This window comes from Lepisosteus platostomus, chromosome 5, assembly GCF_059453375.1.
Source record: "Lepisosteus platostomus isolate fLepPlt1 chromosome 5, fLepPlt1.hap1, whole genome shotgun sequence".
NCBI classification, from domain to species: domain Eukaryota; kingdom Metazoa; phylum Chordata; class Actinopteri; order Semionotiformes; family Lepisosteidae; genus Lepisosteus; species Lepisosteus platostomus.
In genome coordinates this window covers 17,809,865-17,834,268 of record NC_142615.1, presented here as the reverse complement: position 1 = coordinate 17,834,268, position 24,404 = coordinate 17,809,865, and the positions used below count along the sequence as shown (strand labels likewise).

Genomic DNA, 24,404 nt, shown 5'->3' with positions numbered 1-24,404 from the left:
GGAAAATGTTCAGGCGGCTTCACGGAGTCCCGCCTCAGACTGAAATCAGGTTCTAATTAGACGCTGAGAACAATCCGGATCTCTATATGTAATTGATTGTGTTGATTGTGTGACCAGGTGTGCGGTAACAGGTCCTGCCAGTATAAAAACCTAGTCACCGTGTTCACACTTTATGCTTTCTTGCTTCAACACAGTTTATTGGTTTACTTATTTTACTCCTGTAGCAATTGAGCGGGACGTTAATTTGGCGATGCGCTCGTTTCTCTTTATGTTGTGCCTGTGCACAGGGGCCGGGCTCCCCGCACTGGTTTCCGCCGGGCCGGCTGGCTGGGACTCTCGGGAATTGGCGCTCCAGGCCGACCTCCCGGCTCCTGAAGACGCAGCCCAGTTGGAGGATTTGAACCTGGCAGATGCGCCCTCCGAAGACCTGTCTGCAAGCGAGAACGACTCGCAGTCCTTGGCTCCCGACTTTCGCCGCCTTCCCGTGTCCAGAGACGCGTACTCGCCCTACTTCGACAAGGAGAAGATGAAGCCCGAAGCCGGCAGCCGCCCCTTACCCGCCTACATCAAGAGCGTCCTGTTTCCTCCCCAGGGAGGGCGGCAGCCGGCTCGCCCGGCCATCGGGGGCACCCGAGGAGTGGCTGTGTGGTGTGACTCCAGCAGGATGTACGTGAGGGTCAGTCGGCTCCTGTTCGGCTTCAGCTGTCGGCCATCGGAGGTGACCTTGGGCAACTGCAGCGTCAGCCGAACCACACGCAGTTACTTCTACTTCATCTACGGGCTTCACGAGTGCGGCACCGAGCGATCGGTAAGTGTGTCTTCATCTACAGGCAGTGTATCGACGTGAGCTGTAGGGCCAGTGTCGGGGTTGCCTTTCCTGGGAATATCCCTTCCTCTGTGACCCTGCAGGTTGTCCAGGGCCGCCTGGTGTACTCCAACACTCTCCGCTATGCCCCGCCCTCCTCCAGTGCACCTGTGCATCGCTTCATTCCCTTCTCTGTGCCGGTCAAGTGCTCCTACAACAGGTAGGCAGGGCTCTGCTGCTGAGAAGCCACTAGGAAAGTGTCCAGAAGCCCCTCATCCCCTCTGTTCTGCAGGTTCCACTACTCCTACAAGGTTGGCTATGTCCCCACGTGGGCCAGGAGAAGGACCTTCTTCAAGGACCTGAAGAACAAACACAGCTTTGTGCTGCTCACCACCAACTGTAAGCTCCTTGAGTGAGTGGCTCCTCCTGCCTGCAGGGGGTGCTGTGTGCAGGTGTAATGCTGCCTCTCTCTCTCCAGCCCGCTGGGTCCGGCTCTCTCCTAAGGATGAGTACTTCCTGGGTCAGCCCATGTACTTCCAGGCCACTGCCTACTTTGCCACAGCAGAGCAGAGGCTGTACATCCACTCGTGTTATGTAACGGAGAAACCAGACCAGCACTCCCAGCCCCGTTTCCCTGTGATCGACAACTTGGGGTACGGCCCCTTCTGGGAGGGGAGGTGGGCAGGAGCCCTGAGAGCCTGCAGGGGTTCATCCTTGTCCTTGTCCCCAGGTGCATGGTGGACAGCAAGGCAGATGGCTGCCTGTCCAGGTTTGTCCCCTCCAAGCAGAAGGATGTTCTCCGCTTCACAATTGATGGCTTCCTCTTCCAGAAGAAGCTGTCCAGGAAGGTACTGCTCTCAAAGGCTGCTCAGCCTTCTTGCTCTACTGATCCATGGTCTGCTTTCACATCCATGATCTAGATGTGAACCAGACTGTGGCAGCTGTAGTGCCTAGAGCTGCCAGCTTGCCTTCACTGATGGCAGAAGGTCTTTCTCTGTCCCTCTGTCTCTATTGGCCTTGATCCCTTAATGCTGTGACCTTCCCTCTTGCAGCATGAAGTGACTGAGCTGTACATGCACTGTGTCATGGCTGTGGCTCCTGCTAAAGCAACACCAGGGACCAAGTCCTGCACCTACAACAGGGAGGCTAAGAGGTACTTCTGCAAGGAGCCTGCTGAGGGTGCTCTGGGACATGCCAGGTTTAGGCCTCACCTGTCCTCCTCCTCTCCTCCAGGTGGGAGGAGCTGTATGGTGACCATGAGGTCTGTGCCTGCTGTGAGTCCAGGTGTGCTGGCAGTCGGAATGAAGGTGGGTCTGGTTCTCTATCCCTTGTGGATGCATCTCTGCCCAAGAGACAACCATGCTTGGACAACTGAGGAATGATCCCGTGCTGGACAAAGGGACTGTTTAGATGAGTAGACTGTGGGTCTCTCGGTATAGCGGATCCCTTACTCCTGGGTGCTGCTTGTCCACAGGTCCCAGGAGCCTGGTGACCAGCAGTCGGGTGGCTGTGGCACCAGTAGAAGCTCCTCTGGATGTGGGAGCTGACTGGACTGAGGATGAGGAAGGAGACCCTCAGACCTCCAGTGAAGATGCTGAGAGCACCAGTGAGGATGTGGAGGGAGCAGATGACTTTGGAGATGTTGGCCAGTGGACAGGTAGGGTCTGGCAGGAGGAGCTCCTGTAGGGGTGGTGTCCTGCAGTGTAGCTGGATTGTTCTCCTTCTTCCTCCCCAGGTGCCTGAATGAAGGCTCCAGCCTGGCCCTTGTGACTCTCCTGCCTCCACTTGCCTTGTAATGGCAACATCTCAATAAAGCTGTGAAAGACCCTTCTGTCTGCCCTTGTTTCTTTATGGTTTATAGGTTTGAATGGGGTGGAGGAATTCAAGGGAAGTGAGACCCATTAATCAAGGGAAGTATTTGTGGGGGTTCCCCTTTCAAGAATGCTTCCCGTATTGTTGCCAATGAGGACTGAAAATGGCTGGAGTAATAAAGCATTGTACTGGGGGAAGATAGCCGCACTATTCCTTGGGCAGGTCATTGTGACTTTTTTACTGGGGGAGAGACAGAGGTGTTCAATATACTGGCAGTCCTCCTGTTTCCCAGAGGGGTAGTGCTTATGGAGTGTGAGTTGCTACTGTAGTGCCCAGTAAGAGTGAGATCTGATGTCCTATTCTAGGCTGCACAAACTTCCTAAAAGAAACACAAGGAAGGGATTGTCAACAGGGGCTTGGTGTAAAGTAGGCCTTCCCTTCCTTAGCAGAGGAACAATTCTGGTGCCCAAACATCAGTGAATAAAGGTACAGTTAGAATCTTGGAGGTCTTGTCTTATGGGTGTTGGTTTCACAGTATTGGACAGTCACGGGAAGTATTCAGATTGAAACTGGAGATCCCAGTACTTGATCCGGAAGACAAGTGTTCACAACCACCTCTACCAGCAGCACAGACTGTGTAGATTGAGACTGAACGCTTACTACACAAAGCCTCTCCACTGTTTCAGTGTCCCATGTCATGAATTTCAAGTGAATCCTAGTCTCCCGTTGTGACTACCTATAATTTGCACAAATCCTGCTGGCCCACTAACACTGTTAATTTTTAGCCCTACTGCAATGCCCTATTAAAGTTTCAAGGATTTAGGATAAACTATTTTATATAATGGTTCCAAAGGTGGCTTCGCAAAGCACTTGAAATAATTACAATAAGAATACACAGGATAAAACAATTCCAATAGACAGAGGAGACCATGGATGGTGGTACTGTAGATTATGCCGGTTCAGGGACGCCAAATATGTAATCATAGTGGCTCTCTGAAGGCACCAGTTCTGTAGGGTTTGGGCATTTACTGAGACAATTATTAATTGTAGCAGTAAATCACAAAGTTGATTCTTTTGATGGCTTTAGAATCCAACCATGCGACATAACTCAAACAACGCGCACACACAGGTACTAATACACAAGGATACATTTATTAATACATAGAATATGCATGTAAAACTAACAGATCTTATCGAGAGGGTTATCAGAATACAAAAGATATATATTCAATCAGTTACAAAGAGTTACACATCAAGAGGACATACGTTCAGTATATCATTCATTAAGACCGTTTCGTAAAGTGGACTTGGTTACAACTTCTACATTAGATACTCAAACAAGTACATAACTCTTAGGAATTAAATTGATATCAACTGGTTGGGATAACAATTGAATTCTCGAGCTGTAATGCATTGAAGTTGAATACTCATCCAATCTTTGGGGATTCAGATCTCCTGCGGGCACAAAGGAACAGTTGCAGGCTGTTGCTGTCCAATCCGCGCTCTCTGGCTCGGTGCCAGGCTGTGCTGTGCGGCTTGCGACGGTGCGCTGCTGATGCTCATTGTTGGCTTTAACTAGCAAAGTTTGTGCACAGGAGAAAAGATGACTGTGGGTCCCAGCAAGTCAGGAAGAGGACCGGTTCGTTCCTGATGAAGAGCTAGTTCTGAATAGTGATTCAGCTTTCCACAGTTCCGACCTGTTCACGAGGCCTGCTGCTGGTTACTCTCTGGCAACCTCCACTCTAGACTCTTCGAACAAAGGAAGGTTCTGGCACTCGGACACACTGGCCGTTCCATGGTTGTCCGGGCTGAGTCTCAGGATGGTCAGGAGGCGCGCTGCGAGAATGTCCTGCCCTTGGGAGCCTTCTGCTCCTGGGCCGTCCTGCCCTGGAATTCTCCTTTGAATTCCCTTTAGAACAGTCCACAGAATCCTCTCCAGAATCTTGCTGAATCTCAATCTGAATCTGAATCTCTGTGTTGCCTGTTTTTACCTGGAGGAACTTCAGCTCATTGATTGGCTAAAAGTTCCATGGGCATCAGAGTCCCACGTGGGTTACTCGGCCCTACCAGTCCCTGATTGGTTGATCAAGGTGAGATATGAGTCACTTACTCCTGACACTTAGTAATGCAGTCCAGATGTCCAACTGGCACTCCCTAGACAGATAGGCGCCAATGGGTGACCATTGATCATGATAGCCAGGCTTAGCTAAGTGCATCCCCTTTGGGAGCTGTCCTTGGACCTTAAATCACCTTGCATGAATGGTTTCTCTGTGGCTGCACCACAGAGATGAACAGAGAAATGAGGCCTAATTTGGGAAAGCTCAGAAACACTTAATTCTGCCTTATTTTTAAGCCTCGCCGCTACATATCCCCCCTTTTTGAAGGTCACGAGGTCCTGAGGCGTTGTTGCCTTCAAAACAAAACAGAGTTAAGTGATGTCCCTTGTCATTAGAACACTAATCTTAAATGTCTACATTACTCCTCGAGAATTCATACCAGAACCAGCATTGGGAACAAACAGGATGAATAACATCTGGAGTATGTATAAACACGGTAGGAGACATTATCTCAGTCTAGGAATTACACATGAGGAAGTTCACTGTCAATATCTGATACCTCTGTAGTAGATATTTGGGGAGAAGTCACTTCCTTTCTTTTGACATGCTACCTTTGACTCATTCATGCTACCCAGAGTACATCTTGATGTGAGACTACATCATTCAGAGTACACTGAGAAAGGGACGCGTCACTTTAGGAAGGGGGCGCTGGAGAGAGGAACAAAGGGCGCGATGAAACAAAATGCCGAAACCTGGGATCGAACCAGGGACCTTTAGATCTTCAGTCTAACGCTCTCCCAACTGAGCTATTTCGGCGGTGCGCAAAGCCCACAGCCACCTGCTCCAGCCTTCCTGTGTTGTGGCATGAGCGCACCAAGAGTAGCGGGAGAGTGTTGCAGGAACGTCACTCAGAAGGAAAGCCACCCAGCTGCGCCCTCTGAGCTCTGTCCAGCGCATCTTCCTCGCATGGACTCCTGCCTGCGACGGGCAGGAAACAATTAGCAAGAACAGAACGACACCCCATGGGTGTCTCATGACCGCACCTTAGGTTGTGACACGTGCAGGTGTGAGGGGTTGCCGGGCTACTTTGGAGCAGAGCTTGGGCGGAGGGGGGGCGGGAAAGCAGACAAAGAGGTGACACCTCAAGGTCTGCACGATCACAGCTCTCCGCCGCCCCAGGCTTCCGCTCGATAAGCTACTGGACACACCCGCCCCTCCTCACACAGACCGTGGAAAAGCCCCCGAGTGGGAGGGCTCTCTCTTCCTCCCAGGAGCTCTTGGACACGACGCACAGACAGGGCGCGGGGAGCCGCCACCTGCAAACACGGCTCCAGGCAGGACTCCACTCCGCAGGAGCCGCAGAGCAGAGGAGATGAGGGCAGCTTAGCTCCTGTACAGAGACCTGAGCTGTTGTTGCTGTGGATGCTGTCTTTTCTGTTCTCGGGGTAGGACATCAGGAAGCACATTGAAGCGCTGCGACATGCACTGTAGAGATCCCGCCACTACTGGGCCCGATTTCCCCGGATCGAAACCGGGCGGAAACAGGCCCGTTTCGTTTGTTGCCATGCACACTGTTTGGGGATTCGCCTAGCGCTGTGATCGAACAGACCCACTCACCTCTTAGTGTGGCGGGATCTGCACAGTGGATGTCGCAGCGCATCCTGCTTTCACTTCAATGCGTGTCCTGATGTACCCTGGTCTCCCGCGTGACAGGTGGGGATACTTGCCACTATACTAACGAGGAAGACATCGCTCTCTGCTTAGTGTGCAAAACACTTACTTGCAGCATTGTGGGTGCTGTGGTTTAAATGATATTGGTTTGTGAACAGAATACCCCTATCCCAGTACATTGTGCCACATTAAATAAACACACGAGAAAAAGAGATTCAGAACGCAAAGCTGTGTCAGTGTTCTGTGTAAAAAATCGGTTTGAACATCATGGGAGCTGTTTTTAATAAGCTGCTGAGTAAAGAATATTTTAATCTTCCTGCTGTCAGTAGTATTGTGCATATAGTTGACTCTTACCTGAATGAAAACAGGACGTAAAGGAAGGGTTTCAGAATTCAGACAAAGCTTTATTCCCGTGCTTACAGTCTGAGTAATTGGAGACTGCGCTATTCTGTTGCCTATGGTCATATACGGGTTTTTCGCATGAAGCCGTATTGAACAGTATTTCTCGCGTTGTGAACTTGTGTATACAGCGGTCCCCCGGGTTCCAGTTAGTGCGTAATTACGCATCGATGAAAAACCGGAGGTTTAAAAAAAGATAATTAGCTCACTGATACTTTGATGTAGAGGCTGTGGAAATATCCACGTCGTGGTCTTTAAAATGCATTTGGTTTGAAGGCGTTCTGTGCTTCCGTTGCGAAGATATGGACAAAAGACTATTCGTGCTTGGTCCAAGAAATGTAATATAAACGAAAAAGTAAAGGCTGAGAAAGCATTCACAATGTATTTTATGCACAAAGCAAGTATTCTCGCGATTCTAAGAGGTTTCGTGTAAACGCTACAGGCGTGGCAAAATCGTTTTCGAACTTCAAGCTAACTTTACCCCGGTGTTTTACCCTGCTCCTTTCTACACTGAACTGGTCATTTGGACACCGTAAGACAAGAGAGACACATTTCTATGTAATCAGGAAACCAGGAATCCTAACCGTTAGCCCGTTAGTGCCACAGGAAAAAAAAAAACGTTTCAGCAAGATAAAATTGCAGGATAAACACATTTTTTTCTTTTTCGTAGCGCTTGTGTTTTGTTTGATTTAGCGAATTTTATACACTTTATTTCTGACACATGACTTAAAAGGCTGGTAGAGTATATTTAATACAAGAGCGCTGAACAACAATTTTCATCTACCGTATTGTCATGTTTTTTAAAAAAGCAAGTTAAATGCATATATAGTAAATGTTTTTTTTTCATATAATAGTGTTTATGGTCTGATAAACGTAATTCATTATTTAACGGACATTTGGTATAATTAAAAAAAAATACTCATTCACGAATGTAAACATTTTTTACAATAACGTGTTCTATTGTGATCTTGCGCCCCATGCAGCAATATCACCAGACAGTTTAATGGTCTGTCGTCCTTTTACAGTTCTGGGTTTTATTCTGTCTTCAGATGCACCAGATGTATTTTTAAAATACGTAAATAACAATTCTGGTGCAGCGAGGCATTCTGATTAATTCAGATTCACTCTTCACGTGTGTTATAGATATCATATAATGTTTTTGTATCCACGCAAAACCTCGCATGAAGTTGATAAACTTTGCCTGTAACATATTTAACAAGGTACAGTGCCAAACTATTAAAATACATCAGAAAAGAACCCGAACTCATCTAATTTATGTATTTGAAACGAAGGGATGGGAGACTTTAATATGGCTTTCTGGAAATTCACTTTTAGGAGTTTTCGGAAGTCTGGACCCAGATATACAGTGAGGGAGGAGTGCTTGACTTCCTGCTTTCAGCTCGTGCATTGTTTCTACTTGTGACCACCAACAGAGAGAGCTTTACCGGTTCACAGAAACGTCCCAGGAGGTTTCTGGGTTAAGATGGAAGAATAAATTTAATAAATGGAGATGTTATTGCCGCTGGGGAGTATGAAGGCGGTTTAGCGAGGCGGTGGCGTGTCGAGGGAAGAGACGCGCATTCCTCACGGGCAGCGCAGAGCAATGAGTCACACCTGCTGCGCGCTGAGTCCTGTCCTATATAACCGCTGAGCCCGGACACCCACAGCCTTTCCAGCCAGTGCTGGAGTTTTTTTTTAAAATAATACTTCAGAAGGTGCAGAAACGGACTCTTTTGCTCAGTTGAGGCTATAGGAATCTGTGTTTCTTTTCAGGCTGTCAGGAATAGCGCTTATGATATTTTTTTTTTCTCAGACTAAACAGTATCATTGGGCTGCATTTCAGTTAAACGCCTAGTTTAGGAAGATCAAGAATGAGTTAGGGAAGGCAGAGGTGGAGACTAATGGAAGTTATGAAAGCCATTAATGGGTTGTCTCTGCTTGAGCTTGATTTACACCTTCATAGTGCGAAGTCTAGGGGTTAATTGCAACAAACTGAAAGTGAAGTACTAACAGGCGTTCAACCCGTGTTTAGTACGCAGCTGTGGTCTGAAGTTGTGCTCCACCTTAAGTCCAATTGCAACGAACGTTGCTGCTGTGCTTAGTCCAGCACCGTACTAAACCTGTTCTCAATTGCAACGAACACAGAGTAATAGTTGTTGCCCTCTAGAAGTGACTAAACTAGTGAATTATTTTAAACCACGTCTTAATATGGCTTGAGCAACTTAGTACCATAACGATGAATTGCATTAGAAGGCTCCAGAATATAATGGAAATAATATCGTTACCACGTACTGAATTTATGCATCCGTCGCTTGGAAACATTGTAATATTTAATTAAAATTGCTTAACACTCATACCACATTTATTCATGATGAAGTTGATTTAATGTGGGTATTTACAAAAGTGACATTTACTTATGTTGAATGTTAATCATTACTAGTAGCTGTGAAGTTTAAGGTGCTAGGGAGTGAAGAGAACAGAACCTAAGCTATTATTTATATAAATGTAGCGTGAGCCTTTAATGTGTTTTATAAAATCGAGGAGTCAACTGGATAGATTTGTTAAATATTTTAGTGGTGGGTCTCCGTATTTGTGGTTATCGGAGGAAAGCAGGGATGAGGAGGAAATAGGTGGCACCCAAGCATGTTAAAGGAAAAAACTTGGCATCTTAAGTGATTTATGATGGTTTACAGTCCCTTTTCTGTCCTGTGGCTGTGATCCAATGACTGTGTTGAAACAGCCAGGGTTGTGCTAGCTCTTGATGGACTGGTATGCAAACCAAATGACAGACAAGCAAAGCGTTGTTTTACAATTCTGAAAGCTCGTTCAATGTGGCTTCTTGTGTTTTTATGACTCCTGTTATAGTGCTGGTCTTGTAATGTTGTTGGATTGTGCGCAGGTGTCAGAAGATACCGTTATAAAGGATAAGCATGAGTTAGCAAAACAACACGCCAGCAAGCACTTCCCCACTTTGAAAGGAAGATGCTGGAACTGATTCTGAGAAGGTCAGACGAACAATAATTGTTGTATTTATTTGCTCAGGTAGTTTTATAAGTTTAATTTTCAGTTAAGTTCTGTTAAAAATAAATGAATGTCAAATTAATACAGTAGTGTCCTGTCTCAAGCCCACAGCCGCAGTTCTCATTTGTTTTGTGACTTATTGCAATTGAGTATCCCTCATTTGGTGAATTGTAGCCTCAATGCAATTCTTACATTTAAAAACTATATTTAAACTAAATTTCCTGACTAATTTTAAACAAGAGACAAAGTAATTAGCATGGCCTATGAATTAACCTACTAATCAGATGAAATGTTCTGATGCACAGTCCCCTGCAATTCGGGCTAAATAGCACAACAACAATGCTGAGCCCTGTGAACTGGATTAAGCACAAGATGAGCTGAGCTCCAACTTTGTTCCAAATGTTTATTAAGCACAAGTTGAGCTGAACTGAAAGGAAGACATTGGAACTGACTAAAAAATAACTTAATTTGAAATGTACGCTCCTACTGATACAGGAGAGAGAGAAAATCAAAGTTCTGAAAAGTAAGCACAAGGCACACCCTGCTAAAGAAATGTATTGCCTTAAAAAAAAAATGCTTAGGTCGGAGGAACAATTGTTTTTTTTTTGCACAAGTTTAATTTCCAGTTCTGTTAAAAATTAAACTTAACTTTACTGGTTATTAGTCGGTGTGTTTTGTAATGATTTAGCTATAACGATGTGTCCACTTATTCATCTGGAGTGTTAAACAAAATTTATGCTGCAATAATACAGTAGTGTTTAATTTCAGATGCACAGCTGCGGTTCTCATTTGTTTCATGACTAATTACAATTGGGTATCTCATTTAATAATGACGTAGCCTCATCAGGTGAATTGTAGCCTAAATGCAATTCTTAAATTAAAAACTAACTGATTTGTCAGGAAATTTAGCTTGAATATAAAGAAGAAACAGAAAAGTAATTGTATATTAACGTGGCCTATGTATTATCCTACTAATCAGAAGTGTTCTGATGTACAGTCCTCTCCAGTTCGGGCTAATTAGTATAACAAGGCCGAGCCCTTGGAACCGGATTAAGCACAAGTTGAGCTGAGCTCCATCTTTGTTCCACATGTTTTTGCTGCAATTGAACTCGGAGCGGGAGATGATCTCCAGAATGTACCGTACTAACTTAGCACGCAGCTGTGTTTTAACTTGGGATGTCCATTGCAATTGACCCTGTGGGTTTATATACATGGGTTTCTCTGCATACACTACCATAAAGGAGGAATGGTGAGTTGGAGGGAGGGCGACAGCTTGGTTTATCAAGAATACACCAAACTGAGTAGAACTACAGATCCAACCATTCTAAATGTGCAGTAAATAGCAGTGCTTGTTCTGCAAAGAACTGTAGGATACCGCATGATGTATCAAAGTAGGGTGAAATATCTTGTAAAACCGCCAGGTGGAGCTATGAAAGCTTAATGTCTCATGTGCAGCATTTGCGCTGTTGCTAGAAAATGTTTGGTTTTGAATCCCTGTCAATACTGAGGGACAATCTTTTGTCAATTACAGAATTTAACAGTCTAAACGGTACATACAATTTAATAATTTTAAGCTTTGTATAACATTGATAAAAATTAAACTGATTAAAAAGTACACTGAAGTGTTATAGAGGACACGCGTTGTGTATTCTCTTACATTTAAAAAAAACATTCATTTTAATGTGATATGAAAGATTAATAAAGAATAATATTGGATAGGCTGTAAGCTCAAAATATTACCATAGTCCACTTTCTTTCTAAACATCTGCATCAATTTGTCTCATTCACCCATGATTACTTAAACATTTTGCCTGCCCTTTTCAGCTTTAGCTTTGTTTGAACCCAGCTCCTGGCATGAGTTTTCCTTTAACAAAAACATTTCTTTGAAAAACTAAAATAGTAAATTATATTGATTTGTTGCTATTTCTAAATATCACAACATGTTCAAAGTTAAGTGATTTATTAATAACTAATAATTTCAAACTGCTTGTATTCTAAAATTGTATTTTATTTGGTGGTGATTTGTCACTGTTCTCACAAACTTCAATTTATTAAACATCTGAGATATGGTGTTCCAGACCTCTGTTTACTTTCTGAAACTCCATCGATATTTCCTGTTTTCACACAGATAAGAATAAACTGCACGTGCAAATCTTTTCACAAGTGTAAAGATGTTCTGTGCTCAATAGCTCTTTAACACAGTACGCATTATGTCATATCTTTAAGCATCAGTTGAAGCATTCTGAAGTCTGACAATCGTAAAAAGTTACCAAATAATTTTGGTGAAACTGTTACCTGTCCTGGATAAAGCGATTAGAAAAAAGTTGGATTTACACTTGTAAGAAACTTTCTGATTTTAATGGGATATGGAAGATATTAATAATAAATGATTGGATGGTCTAAATGGAAGATGTATAGAGGAGACATGTTGAGTCTTTTCTTTTCAGCTTGAAATTAACTTTTGCCTACTATGTATATTCCATTGCAGCCATTTTAATGCAACGCAGCTCCATACTTCTCACAAAGTCTAGGCTAGGTGTTACACCTCACTGTGTTTATGTAGATTAGACAGTTCTACTTGGGGAGGGGAAGGAACTTTCAGTTTTCTGGTGTCATTGTTGGCCTTTAACATAAGGCAATCAGCAATCAAATGTCCTGTTTTTTCTTAAGTTGAACAAAGATGTGCCACATGCATACAGTGTCATGTTGTATACTTTTAATGCTACTACAGTACAGCTTGTGGGAAATATATTTGTCCTGTATCAAAGTTTAACTTACCCTACACCCTACATTACAAACTGAGTGAATTCAACAGAATCGACGGCTAAAAGCAACATGTCAAAATGTTCCCAAAATAACAAAAAGTGAACGAGTTGAGGATTCGATAATAGAGTAATCATAACAATAACTCCCGAGTTGTTTAATGCAATCCAAACTAAAGAAGGACACTTAAATAAACATGAAAAGACTATTTTTTCTTTGACGAAAAGTAATGTCGCACTCTCTCTTGTTTAATCTGATTGTTTTATTGCTGCACAGACTAAAACCAGAGAGAAATAGCACCTCTTTCTTTGAAGCATTTTGTTTATCCTATCATGTATCGGTTTCCAATCATACAAAGTAAGTTCTGAGAATCTCCAATTCAACATACCTATGTTTTCCTGGAGAATGCAAAGCCCTTTTGCCTCTGGACCAGTCAAAATTTATGGATGTGGTTCACCCCCAGTCCCAAAATTGCGAAACATAAGAGTGGCGTAGCGGTCGGCTCTGGCTGTCCCCTCTGTGCCGACACACTGCACATTCAATCCCTCCTTCTCTTGACTGATGGGCAAAAGGTGGACATCTGGGAGAACTGTACGTGGCATCTGTGAGTTCTGCTGTGTAGATGGTGCTTCCTGAGGGGAGAGAGACAGTGGGGACGGCACCAGCCAATTCATTAGTGGTGGTGAGCAGAGAGGACAGGATGGAGTGTCCTGAGGGGGTGTGCTCTGCTGGGGGTGTAGGGTTGTATGGAGATACGCATTGCACCAGGTACAGCAACCTGTGTGGCAGGGAGGGGCACTTTTCAGGAGATGAAGGTCTGTTTGGAGACGGCTGACACCCTAGTGTTTGACTGCTGGAACATACAGATGCAGCCATTCAAAATGCGTGGCCGATACCGCATTATTTTCTGGTACGCTGTACGCAGTCTACCGCGAGTTACCGGTAAATACTGCTAGTTACCGTAAATTCTCCTATAATACGGCAAGCAAAATAATAGTATCCGGAATTTCCGCAAGGTGGAGCTAATAAAGCTCAACCTCTCATGTTTGAGCTGTCGCCATCAAAGTCTTTAACGAAGATATTACTAATAGTAGTAATAATGAATGACCTTGGACGAGCTGTAAGTGTAAACTCAAAGTATTGCCCTGGTCAACATTCTTTTTTTCATTGACCCTCTTTGTAAAAGTAACACCACAGCATTTCGTAATCATGCATTTGTTTCCAATCATACAAAGTACAGTAATTTTTGAGAATCAATTCACCATGCCTTTCACATGCTCATAAAAGAGATTGATTTAGGAACATAAACATATTACCGTATGCAAACTGTACTGTATACAGTATGTATATGTATATTTAATGTCTTAACTGTGCCCTTTAAGTATTGAATATTTATATGGAATTTTACCACTGAAGGGAAATCTTAGTGCCTGAGCATAAAAAGAATAGGAGCATACTGCAACGCGTGTGAAGGCCATAAACGATATTAATTTTGGAACTTAAACATACAGTATATGGCTGGTCTTGGTACTTTAAAGAAAACATACACACCAGTATTCCATTTCTCCCTAAACATTTTAAGCATCGAAGTCTTTAACTAACGTGATACCGGAGTAAACAAGCATACTTTTAGAATTTGATTAAAAGGGAATATAATATGGAATCGCGTATCTCAAGAAATTAATAACGATATGATTATAGTCGTGTACTGCGACAGGGCTGTGTAGGGCTGTTTTGCCTCTCTCTTCATGCGACTTCCCTTGTAGCCCACTGGTCTACGTGCCCGATTACCAACTCACAGGTCTTTTAACAAACATTTCTTCGAAAAAATAGAATAGCAATATTATGGACAATCAATTGACTTTTATATTTCAAAATATCACAACATGATCGATTCTAAGTCATTTTTGATAACAATGAATAGTCACCTTCTTCCCTTCTGACAACGGTCCCTGCTTCTGCTTCCTGCTTCTATTGTGTGTGTGTGTAATAGAGTAAATTTTTATAGAGAAATGGAGGCTGGACAGTATGCGTTACAATATAAACATTTATATTGATTTAAATTGTGTTTTGATTTAAATCGCAAATGCATGTTTAATTATATGTGTTTTTTAATCATAATCAGACTAATGCAACATAAATTGATACAGTATCTTTGTCTTCTAAGTATCTTAATAAACTTTCAGCATAGCTTTCTACCCGTTTAGATTTATTTTTCTTGGGATTTTGGGATCAAACGTGGAAGGATTAGATTGTAATCGTTTTTATTTTTCAAATACGTTTTAGAAAAGTGTAATCTATACCTGCCCAGACTGTACGCCTTCCTAAACCCCGCCCTGACCACTTTCACTCCTGTCCTGCTCTTCCCCACGCACCCCAGCCGGGCACTCTTCGGCCTCTGCCCGGGACGAATGTATATTTTGATCTGTACACCCGGCGTGGCACCGAGGGAGCGTCTGCATTTATAACTTAGTTTTTAAAATTAGTCAAGCAATATGAAGCATCTCCTTTTACTTTTAAGTCCCTTAAATACATTGAGCACAGCTTTCTCACCACTTAAGATTACTTTTTGATACCATCCTTACACAAAGCAGGAACTTTCCGATGACATACAGTACAAGTGGAAAGATTACAGATTTTAATCGTCTTTAATTTTGTTACGTTATACGTTTTAGGAACATTTCATCTAAACAAACACCACAAAACTATTCTCGATTGTATTTCTGAATGTTATGTTACACCTGCAGTAGTTCACTGTTTTAAATACATCGAATTAAGAAAGTTATGTGTAGCACTTTAGATCTTTTTTTCTGAACCAGGGAAAATCTGATCATGTTTCTCTATAACAATAATAAAAAATATTATTTTACATATCACCTTTAAAAGTGGCATCTCAAAGCAAAAAAGTAGATCGAAAAACAGTTAAAAGGGACCAAAGTAAATACCAGACAAACGCATACGCGTTTTTAATAGAAATGCTTTTATTCATTCAGCAGAGAGTGAGAGGGACATCCAGCAGAGAGAGACACACACACAGGTTTCCATTGACAAACGTAATTGTTTTTTTACATTCCTCTTGTCTAACAGGAATGTTTTGTTTGTGGACAGACTGTTAGACGAGAGGAAAAGAGCACCTCCTTCTACGAAGCATTTCGTTGATCCGATCACAAATTATTTTCCAGTCGCACAAAGTAAGGGTTGAGAATCTCCGATTCACCATGCTACTAATGGTTTCCCGGAGATTGCAAGGCAAGGCACTTTTGCCTCTGGACCCATCGAAATTTACAGACGTGGTCCACCCCCAGTAAATTTCAAAAACATGAGGGCGGCGTAGCGGTCGGCTCTTGCTTTCCCGTCTATGCCGATGCACTGCAAGTACAACCCCCCCTCCATCTCCTGAGTGATGGGTAACAGTTGGATATCTGGGAGAATTATTCGTCCAACTGGCGTCTGTGAATTCCGCTGTGCTTCCTGGGGGGAGATAGACGGCGGGGACAGCATCAACCAATTCCCATGCGGTGGTGAACGGAGAGGCCGGGATGGAGTGTCCTGAGGCGGTGTGTGCTCTGCGGGGGGCAGAGCTTCCGCCAGGCATTGCAACCTGCGCGGCGGGGAGAGGCACTTTTCGGGAGACAGCTGCTCAACTGTTTGACTGCTGGAACATACTGTCTCCTTCCTCTGCATTTTCAGGAGTGTCTCTAGCCTCCCAGTCCTCCCCAGTAATGCATCGTACTGCTCCCGCTGCTGCCGAAATGTCTCCACACAGATGCTGCTTCTACAGGTTGGCACCCTGGCCAGTGGCCGAGAGCAGAGACCCACGGCCTGTGGCAAAATAACATAATTCATGTAAGAAATAAAGTCACACAGTAGTATTCATCAGTCGCGGAACAGAAGTCAAAATAAACTTTTCTTTTTTTCCGTCTTACCGCTTTCTTTTTTACTGTCCTGGTGGTAGATCGTTTTGCCCGTGCTGTGTTTTCTTGAAGAACAGGCTACGAAGAAATAATTAAAATTGAATTTAAAATTCAAAACTGCAATAATACCTTGTAATATACGCTGTAATCACGTATTTCAGATGAAGTCTGCTGTATTTGCTTACCCTTTGCTCTTTGGAAGCTGGGGCGGCAGAAGCACCCCGTCTCTTCCCGTAAAAGGTCTTGGTCTCCATACTGTACTGTGGTCGCTGTAGTGCAGGTTCGCAGTTTTTTTTGTGATGGGAGCTCACCCAATCCCTTTGTGTATTTATGCTATATTCACATGTACGGCTAGAATGTTCATTGTCTTCCAATGAAAGGCGGGTGCCTCTTGCCGAAGTCGGGAGACATTAGAGGCTTGCCACACCCGGACTGTTAAACCAACGCATTAGCACGTCAAACCCCATTGAGGAACCGGGCGCAATAATTGTTTTGTCCCTTGATTTACTGATCTGCATTAATTATGGAAATCGAGTTCCTGCTCTTTGCAGACGACCTGGTCCCGCTGTCGCCCACAGAACAGAGGCTGCGCCAGAACCTGGCGCCGCTGGAGCAGCACTGTCAGACCTGGGCGCCGACAGTCAATCTGGACAAGACCAGAGTTATGGTTTTCCAGAAAAAAAGCCAGACCTCAGGGAAACAGGTACAAATTCACACTTAACAACACATTAACACCTAACAACGGGAGCAGGGACGAATAAGGCCAGTACCCACTATTGTTAAACATACAGAAAAGAATATTAAAGTATTGAATATTAGTATTGGCTTTAGTATTAGCCATACAGAACATTAAAGTGCCCCTTTTCCATTCAGCAGGTGCCTGAGCCGCTGTGTCCCATCTTCTGACAGTCACCGTTGTGAATGTCTGTAGAGTGTATCTTATTTTTAGTACTAAAATAAATACTTAGTACTTTAGTACTAAGTACTAAAATACTAGTACCGAGGGAGCGTCTGCATTTATAACTTCGTTTTTAAAATTAGTCAAGCAATATGAAGCATCTCCTTTTACTTTTAAGTCCCTTAAATACATTGAGCACAGCTACTCACCACTTAAAATTGCTTTTTGATACCATCCTTACACAAAGCAGAAACTTTCCGATGACATACAGTACAAGTGGAAAGATTACAGATTTTAATCGTCTTTAATTTTGTTACGTTATACGTTTTAGGAACGTTTCATCTAAACAAACACCCCAAAACTATTCTCGATTGTATTTCTGAATGTTATGTTACACCTACAGTAGTTCACTGCTTTAAATACATCGAATTAAGAAAGTTATGTGTAGGACTTTAGATCTTTTTTTCTGAAGCAAGGAAAATCTAATCATGTTTCTCTATAACAATAATAAAAAATATTATTTTACATATCACCTTTAAAAGTGGCATCTCAAAGCAATACAGTAGATCGAAAAACAGTTAAAAGGGACCAAAGTAAATACCAGACAAACACAAATGCGTTTTTAATAAAATGCTTTTATTCATTCAGCAGAGAGTGAGAGGGACATCCAGCAGAGAGAGACACACACACCGGTTTCCATTGACAATATTGTTTTTTTTCAATTACTCTTGTCAAACAGGAATGTTTTGTTTGTGGACAGACTGTTAGACTAGAGGAAAAGAGCGCCTCCTTCTACGAAGCATTTCGTTGATCCGATCACTAATTCTTTTCCAGTCGCACGAAGTAAGGGTTGTAAAGCGCGAAGTAAAGCGCTGAGTCTTATGGAATGTGTTCCGCCGGGGATTCAAAAAAATTATTTGACAAAATTTTTTTTTTTTCAATTCCTCTTGTCTAACAGGAATGTTTTGTTTGTGGACAGACTGTCCACAAACGTGAGACTGTCTTTCTCAGACTTACATTCCCGAATGTCCCCCGCCCCGGTCAACAATCCTAGGAAGAACACGAAACAGCCTGTTAATAAAATTTTTACAATTTTGTTCGGTCAGTTCTTCCTCCCAGAATTTACAGATTGCATCGATCAGTTCCTGCTTTGTGACGGGCTTAGCAGTTTTCCGAACGTAGTCTTTCAACGAATGCCAAACCATCTCTATCGGATTTAGATCTGGGGATTCGGCTGGAGTTTTCACCCAGTTCACTCCTTCTGCTATAAGCCTCGCCCTTGCTGCTGTTTGTTTCGGATCGTTGTCTTGAAAGAGACGGTGCCTTGATCCAAACTGCTCCCTGATATATGGGGCAGCATGCTGTGTGACCACAACTTCCTCGTAGAATACACGGTCCATAATTCCTTTGAAAATAAGAAGTGGTCCCGGGCCTCTTCTAGATATACCCCCCCAGACGTGAACCTTCAGTGGATGTTTGGGCTTTGGCTTGTCCACATATCTCCCCTTTTTGCAAAATGCCATTGTTGAAAACTGTTCCAGAGCCACTGTTGTTTCGTCGGTGAAAAGTACATCCTGAAATGCCTCCCCCTGTTCAATCCATTGGAGCGCTTGCTTGAGTCTTTCCTCTTTGTTTTTTTGCCTTATCATGGGGCATGTGTTGGTTTTTCTGTATCTCCATCCAAGCCTCCTGCGTACTCTTCTTATCGATGTCGGGCTAATGTTCGCACCGAGGTCAGCCCATAGCCGTCTTTGGACTTGCATTGCCGGTAGCTCATCATTTTCATCAGTCAGTTTGTCGACAGCTCGCACAATAAGACTTGGAAAAAAAAAGAGATCAGCAGTTAGTTTTAAAAATAATGTGCGTAGTTGTATTTACATCCAAGAAAGGTATTTTTAGAAATTTATTTACCTTAGATTCTCTTTGCCTCCTCTCCCCTTTATAATGCCATCTCACTGTGCTTTCAGAAACGAAGATGTCCATCGAAGCCAACTGCTGTACAATGTCCCATGTTGACTTCCCGTTTCTTTTCATCTTCATTATTTGGTGTGAGAGAGTCTTCGTGATTTTAGTCATTGTCCGTCCCCTTACCAAAGTGATACAGTGGTGCAGCTTGAATTCTGTACCTATATACTGTATGGTATGGTACAGATAAAACTTACACCATACCGATGAGCTAATGCCAGGGAAAGACACTCCTATTTTATTTAAAACACAATACGCCAGGAAATGTGTCTGATGCATTAGCAAGTTAAAACAATTGGGTCGAAAACCTGGGCGTAACACCATTTCCTTTTTCTGATCATTCGCTTTCTGGATACACATTTCACCTGTCCTGTTCTTTGTTTTCCTGGTTTGCTGATTATGCCTGCTGTGGTCCACTCCTAACCTCACACCTAAAGAATACTATTTAAAAGTTCTTGGCGCAGTTCATTAACCCTTGTGTGTGCTGTCCGCGCCCAAAATGCAATTTAAAAAAAGTCAAAAACCGCGCTCAAAATGCAATTTAGAGCTTAATAAGATACACTCCACACTCATTCACAACAGTAACATATGAAACGTTTATTTTTTAATCGCTGTCTAAGGAAATCTCAGTATAACTTTGTTCATGAACAAACAGTGGCATGTTAAATTATTATTAGTTTTTTTGTTAACAAGGCTCGCCAGCTAATGTGAATTGAAACCTGTCTTGCTAGCTTTTAAAGTCGTGCATGTGTAAACGACAATTGAAATAGAGAAAAAAGACCTGACTGACAAGCCGATACATACTCTTAGAGTTTGATTAATAGGGAATATAATACAAAAATATAGTACTAAAAAAGGTACTACCAATTTTAAAGGTGATTTTACTTTTAAATAAAAATTTGAATCCCCTGCGGAACACATTCCATAAGAATCAGCGGTTTTACAGTACATATCGCCTTTAAAGGTGGCTTCTCAAAACGCTTTACAGGATAAAAACAACCAGAACAGCAACAACAACAATATTGTATTTCATTGCACTTTGAAAACCAAGTAATAACTTAACTATACGTGCAAACGTTTCATATGTTGCTGTTGTGAATGCCTGTGGAGTGTATTTGATAGTTGGGCATGTAGACCAGTAGGCTACAAGGGAAGTTGCATGAAGAGAGAGGCGAAACAGCCCTACACAGCCCTGTCGCAGTACACAAATATAATCATATCGTTATTAAATTCTTTAGATACGCGATTCCATATTATATTAGCAGAAAAGCTTAAAACTACCACTTTTTCACATTTATTTCACATGCTAGTTATATACTTCGATGCTTAAAATCGTTAGGGAGAAATGGAATACCGGCGTGTATTTTTCCTTTAAAGTACCGATTCCTGGAATCTGACTGGCTGACACCCCTCTGAAGTGGTTCCATAAAATTCGGTATACGGAAAAGAAAGCGTTGCTACATACGAGTATCTTTTAATACAGTCTTTGCTGTGCTCTTGAGGATCCTTGTGATATTTTGAGCTCTAGTTGAATGATAAGTGTCGCATTTTAAATCATTTTCGTAGTTAGAAATTATGAAACGCCCTGTTAAAAGCAAGGAAGTTTTTATGCCCGTTGAAGTAAAACAAAATGCCTGACAAAGTATGGCTTGGACAGATTCCGAGTGCTTGTACAAATGTGCTAAAGAAATTATACTTTGAGTATACAGCTTGTCCAAAGTCATCCATTATTAATACTATTAGTAATATCTTCGGTAAAGGCTTTGATGCATAAATATTTCTGATAAAGGTAGGTTGTGTACTTTTGTCCAACTGAGCAATCTTGCTTTCATAAAATATACCAACATTTTAATGACTGATGATTAACATGCTGTAATACACAGTTCTAAATTAAAAGCTCAAATGCTGTACATGAGAGGTTAAGCTCCCCCTGCCGGTTTTACAAGGTGACGCCGGATAGTTTCCGGGATGACGTCAAATGACGCGATTAACCGCGTGATACTGCGTGACACCGCGACACGCCCACCGGGGTATGCCGCGAAATACCCCACCCATTTTGAATTGCTGCATCTGTAATACCTTGTGATACATGCAAGTCATCTGTAAACGAAGATGTAATTACAATAAAATTGGCAATTCACAGAAAACCACAATTTGTATAATATTATTCCTCGTTATCAATGATCAATTAAAGGATTTGAAGAAACAGCAGCAATAGCAGATGATTTTGGTTTTGAACCCATCTTTACACCTCAATAATCCATTTGTCCTCGAAAAAAGAAAAGACGCATATTTTGAGTCTCATAATTATATGTGAATATGTGAATAACAGTTTAACCCCAAATGTCTGTAATTGTGATTCTGTTAAAATTCAAAAAAGCATCTATCAATAGTAAGAAATTATTAAGAAAGGAAGAAATTGTGTTATTTCATAAACTGTAAGACATGTAGACATTTACAGGTTATATCCTTTGCTTTGTCTTTTAACACAAGTGTTCAGGATCCAAGCCCATGTTTGGACGGTTGTGTTTCTCTTGTAATCATCAAATGTCATTATTTTGTCCTTCAGTTCTTTCTCGAGTTGTACCATGGATATTTTATACCATCGATACTTTTCATGCTCTTTTGCATTTTCCTTCACATACGGAAAAAAACTCAAGGCGTTCTTGTCACTGTGCTACACAGTACAGGACACGCAGTGAGTAATTCGCGCAGCTTTCAGAGGAATCCAGAGGGAGGACTCTTAATGCAAGGAGCTGTTTTTTTTTTGCATTAATCATTATTAACCAGAAACAGCTGCACAACTGGTTGCATTTGTGATTATGTCACTTCTCTGCTTCAGCAAGGTCAATAAAAGACTCTGAAAGTAGTAGAGAAAAACTGAATTAAAATCATATTAGCAATTCTGAGTGATATCTGCATACAGGCAATCCAATAAGAACGTTGAAATCTTTGAATGTCATCTTTCTATATATTGCGCTGCTTTTTACTTGGAGTAAAACTATTGGATTGAAGGGTTAAAATGTATTGTTGTTATTTGGAGAAATCAATGAACTCGTGATTTTATATGTTTTAAAAGACGGTCATGCGCACAGAAAAAAGACAGTGCTGATTATTTTTCTGGAGACGGAGCACTGATGACCTATCCGAGCCAATTGATAAAGCCCACCCAGTGGATACTCTAGCAGAACGTGGAAGAACGTTCACCATTGTAACCAAGGCAACCACAGGAACAACATCAAGAAGCACAATCAATTCCCCATTTAAATCTTTCGTGTAAGGTATGCCATGTGAAAGCATGAAGTAAATCCCCTGATCTCTTTTGAACATGGACAAGGTATTTCTGATGGAGCGCAATGAGCAAAGATTTAATAAGCTACTCCTGCCGATGATTCAGCTTAAAGAAGTAAAAGCTTCACAAACAAAAGGAGCTCGCTACCACAGCCAATATTAAATGTACTTGGTGGCACATTACCATTTGCATTGGCTCAAAAGTGGTCTCGGCAGACGTTGTTCCCTACGTAAAGCTGAAAGCGCCAAAGAGCATTTCCATTGAGAAAAAAAAAATGTTTCTTGATGTTAAACATAGAGAGCCTGCCTTTTAGAAGTTCTCCCTCTAAACACCTTGTGCAGCCTCCCGACAGACTAACAAAAAGCGCCTTTTCACCAACTCAATTTATAATACGCCCCTCAAAACTCACAACCGAATAACAATCCATCCGTATATTTGATTTCCAAGATCCATTCAAGGCAACTTGGGTCTTCGCAAGCAAATAATTTCAGGGAAGAAACTCAGTTTAGTCAACTACTGGTGCATTCAGCACACCACTTGCTTGTGCTTGTCAGGGTGGGCAAGTGGTCTAAGGTGCCAGACTCAAGGACATGTGTCTTTCCAGCTGGCTTGGGTGTTCTGGTCTCCAAATGGAGGCGTGGATTTAAATCCCACTCCTGACAGCTTCTCCTTTTACCTCTCTTGAATTGTTCCAGTGCTACAGTGAATGACTGAAATATAAAAGCAGCAGAAGAAAGCAAGCAACTCAGTGCAATTTGTGAGTATTCTGCACTGTTAAAATGCACAGGTTTTCATACTTTTTGGAATTCGTAGCTCAAGAAGTGACTCCTGTTTCATTTTCTATTCACCAACTCGATTTGCATTCCGCCCCTCACACCTCACAACAGAATAACAAACGGCTTCATGTGCCACAGCATTCCCCTGTAGATTCGGTTCGCACTATGAATTAGGCGACCCCGAATGAAATATTTTAGTGTTGGCTCAAATGTGAGGAATTTCATGAACCCTCAAAAAGGAATGCTTGCAGAAAATGCCAGCAATTCAAAGCGTGTAGGCAGCATGAACAGACCAATTCTGCAATTTCTTTTATCGCGGGCGGTGCTTTCCGAGTCGATGGCTCTGCATTAGAAATGAGAAGTGCTGAACTCTAAACACGTTCTTGCCATTACTGCTACTCCTGCTGCTACTCCTTCGTCCTCGAACAAAGAAAAGACAGGCATGTTTTGAGTCTCAAAATGATCTTCTGGATCCACAAGAAACATGTACATTTGATTGATTCCGCAGTATTTTGGATGTACTGTACTTATAACTTCCATCGAAGAGAGATTTCATCAGTTGCATGAAATTGAAACTTTCGACTTTTTGTCTGGTATTGAAAATATGTTTAAAAAAAACCATAAACAATTTTCTAACAAACAACTCATGAATTATTGCCAGGATCTATATTTAGCGTTCGGTAGTGATAACACTGCTGATATTGATTGAGTAGAAATCTATGATGTATTGACAGCTTTATCTGAAGCGAGAAGTCCTAGAACGCCATCTATGAAGTTTAAGGATTCATACCAAGAAATGCCTTTTGTTTCCCACCCCAACTGCTGCTTTTGCTTTACACATTATGTGAACATTACCAGTTTTGGTAGCTTCTGGGCACGATTTTCCTAAACTGAAACTTATTACAAAATTCTTTAAGATGAACCATGTCCAAAAATTGTAAATCAGGACTAATTTTAATATCAAATGAAATCACTACAGAGGAAAAGGCTTAACTGAAATATGAATAAGACTATGCAAGCCTGAAAAATAG

At 42.3% G+C, this 24,404-nt stretch overlaps 1 protein-coding gene, 1 long non-coding RNA gene and 1 other non-coding gene across 3 annotated transcripts; 2 read left to right on the top strand and 1 right to left on the bottom strand.

Moving 5' to 3' along the window:
- Nucleotides 1–250: 250 nt before the first annotated feature.
- On the top strand, nucleotides 251–2,180 carry LOC148664342 (zona pellucida sperm-binding protein 3-like). Its single transcript, XM_088632878.1, has 7 exons — nucleotides 251–808; nucleotides 910–1,025; nucleotides 1,098–1,204; nucleotides 1,284–1,458; nucleotides 1,536–1,653; nucleotides 1,858–1,958; nucleotides 2,039–2,180. The coding sequence occupies exons 1-7, from the start codon at nucleotides 251–253 to the stop codon at nucleotides 2,178–2,180; spliced, it is 1,317 nt and encodes a 438-aa protein (XP_088489004.1).
- Nucleotides 2,181–2,283: 103 nt separating this feature from the next.
- LOC148664341 (uncharacterized) lies at nucleotides 2,284–2,632 on the top strand. Its single transcript, XR_015936491.1, has 2 exons — nucleotides 2,284–2,462; nucleotides 2,541–2,632. It is a non-coding gene; the product is annotated as an uncharacterized LOC148664341 (long non-coding RNA).
- Nucleotides 2,633–5,417: 2,785 nt separating this feature from the next.
- Nucleotides 5,418–5,490, bottom strand: trnaf-gaa (transfer RNA phenylalanine (anticodon GAA)). The gene has a single exon. It is a non-coding gene; the product is annotated as a tRNA-Phe (tRNA).
- Between the last annotated feature and the right edge of the window lie 18,914 nt (nucleotides 5,491–24,404).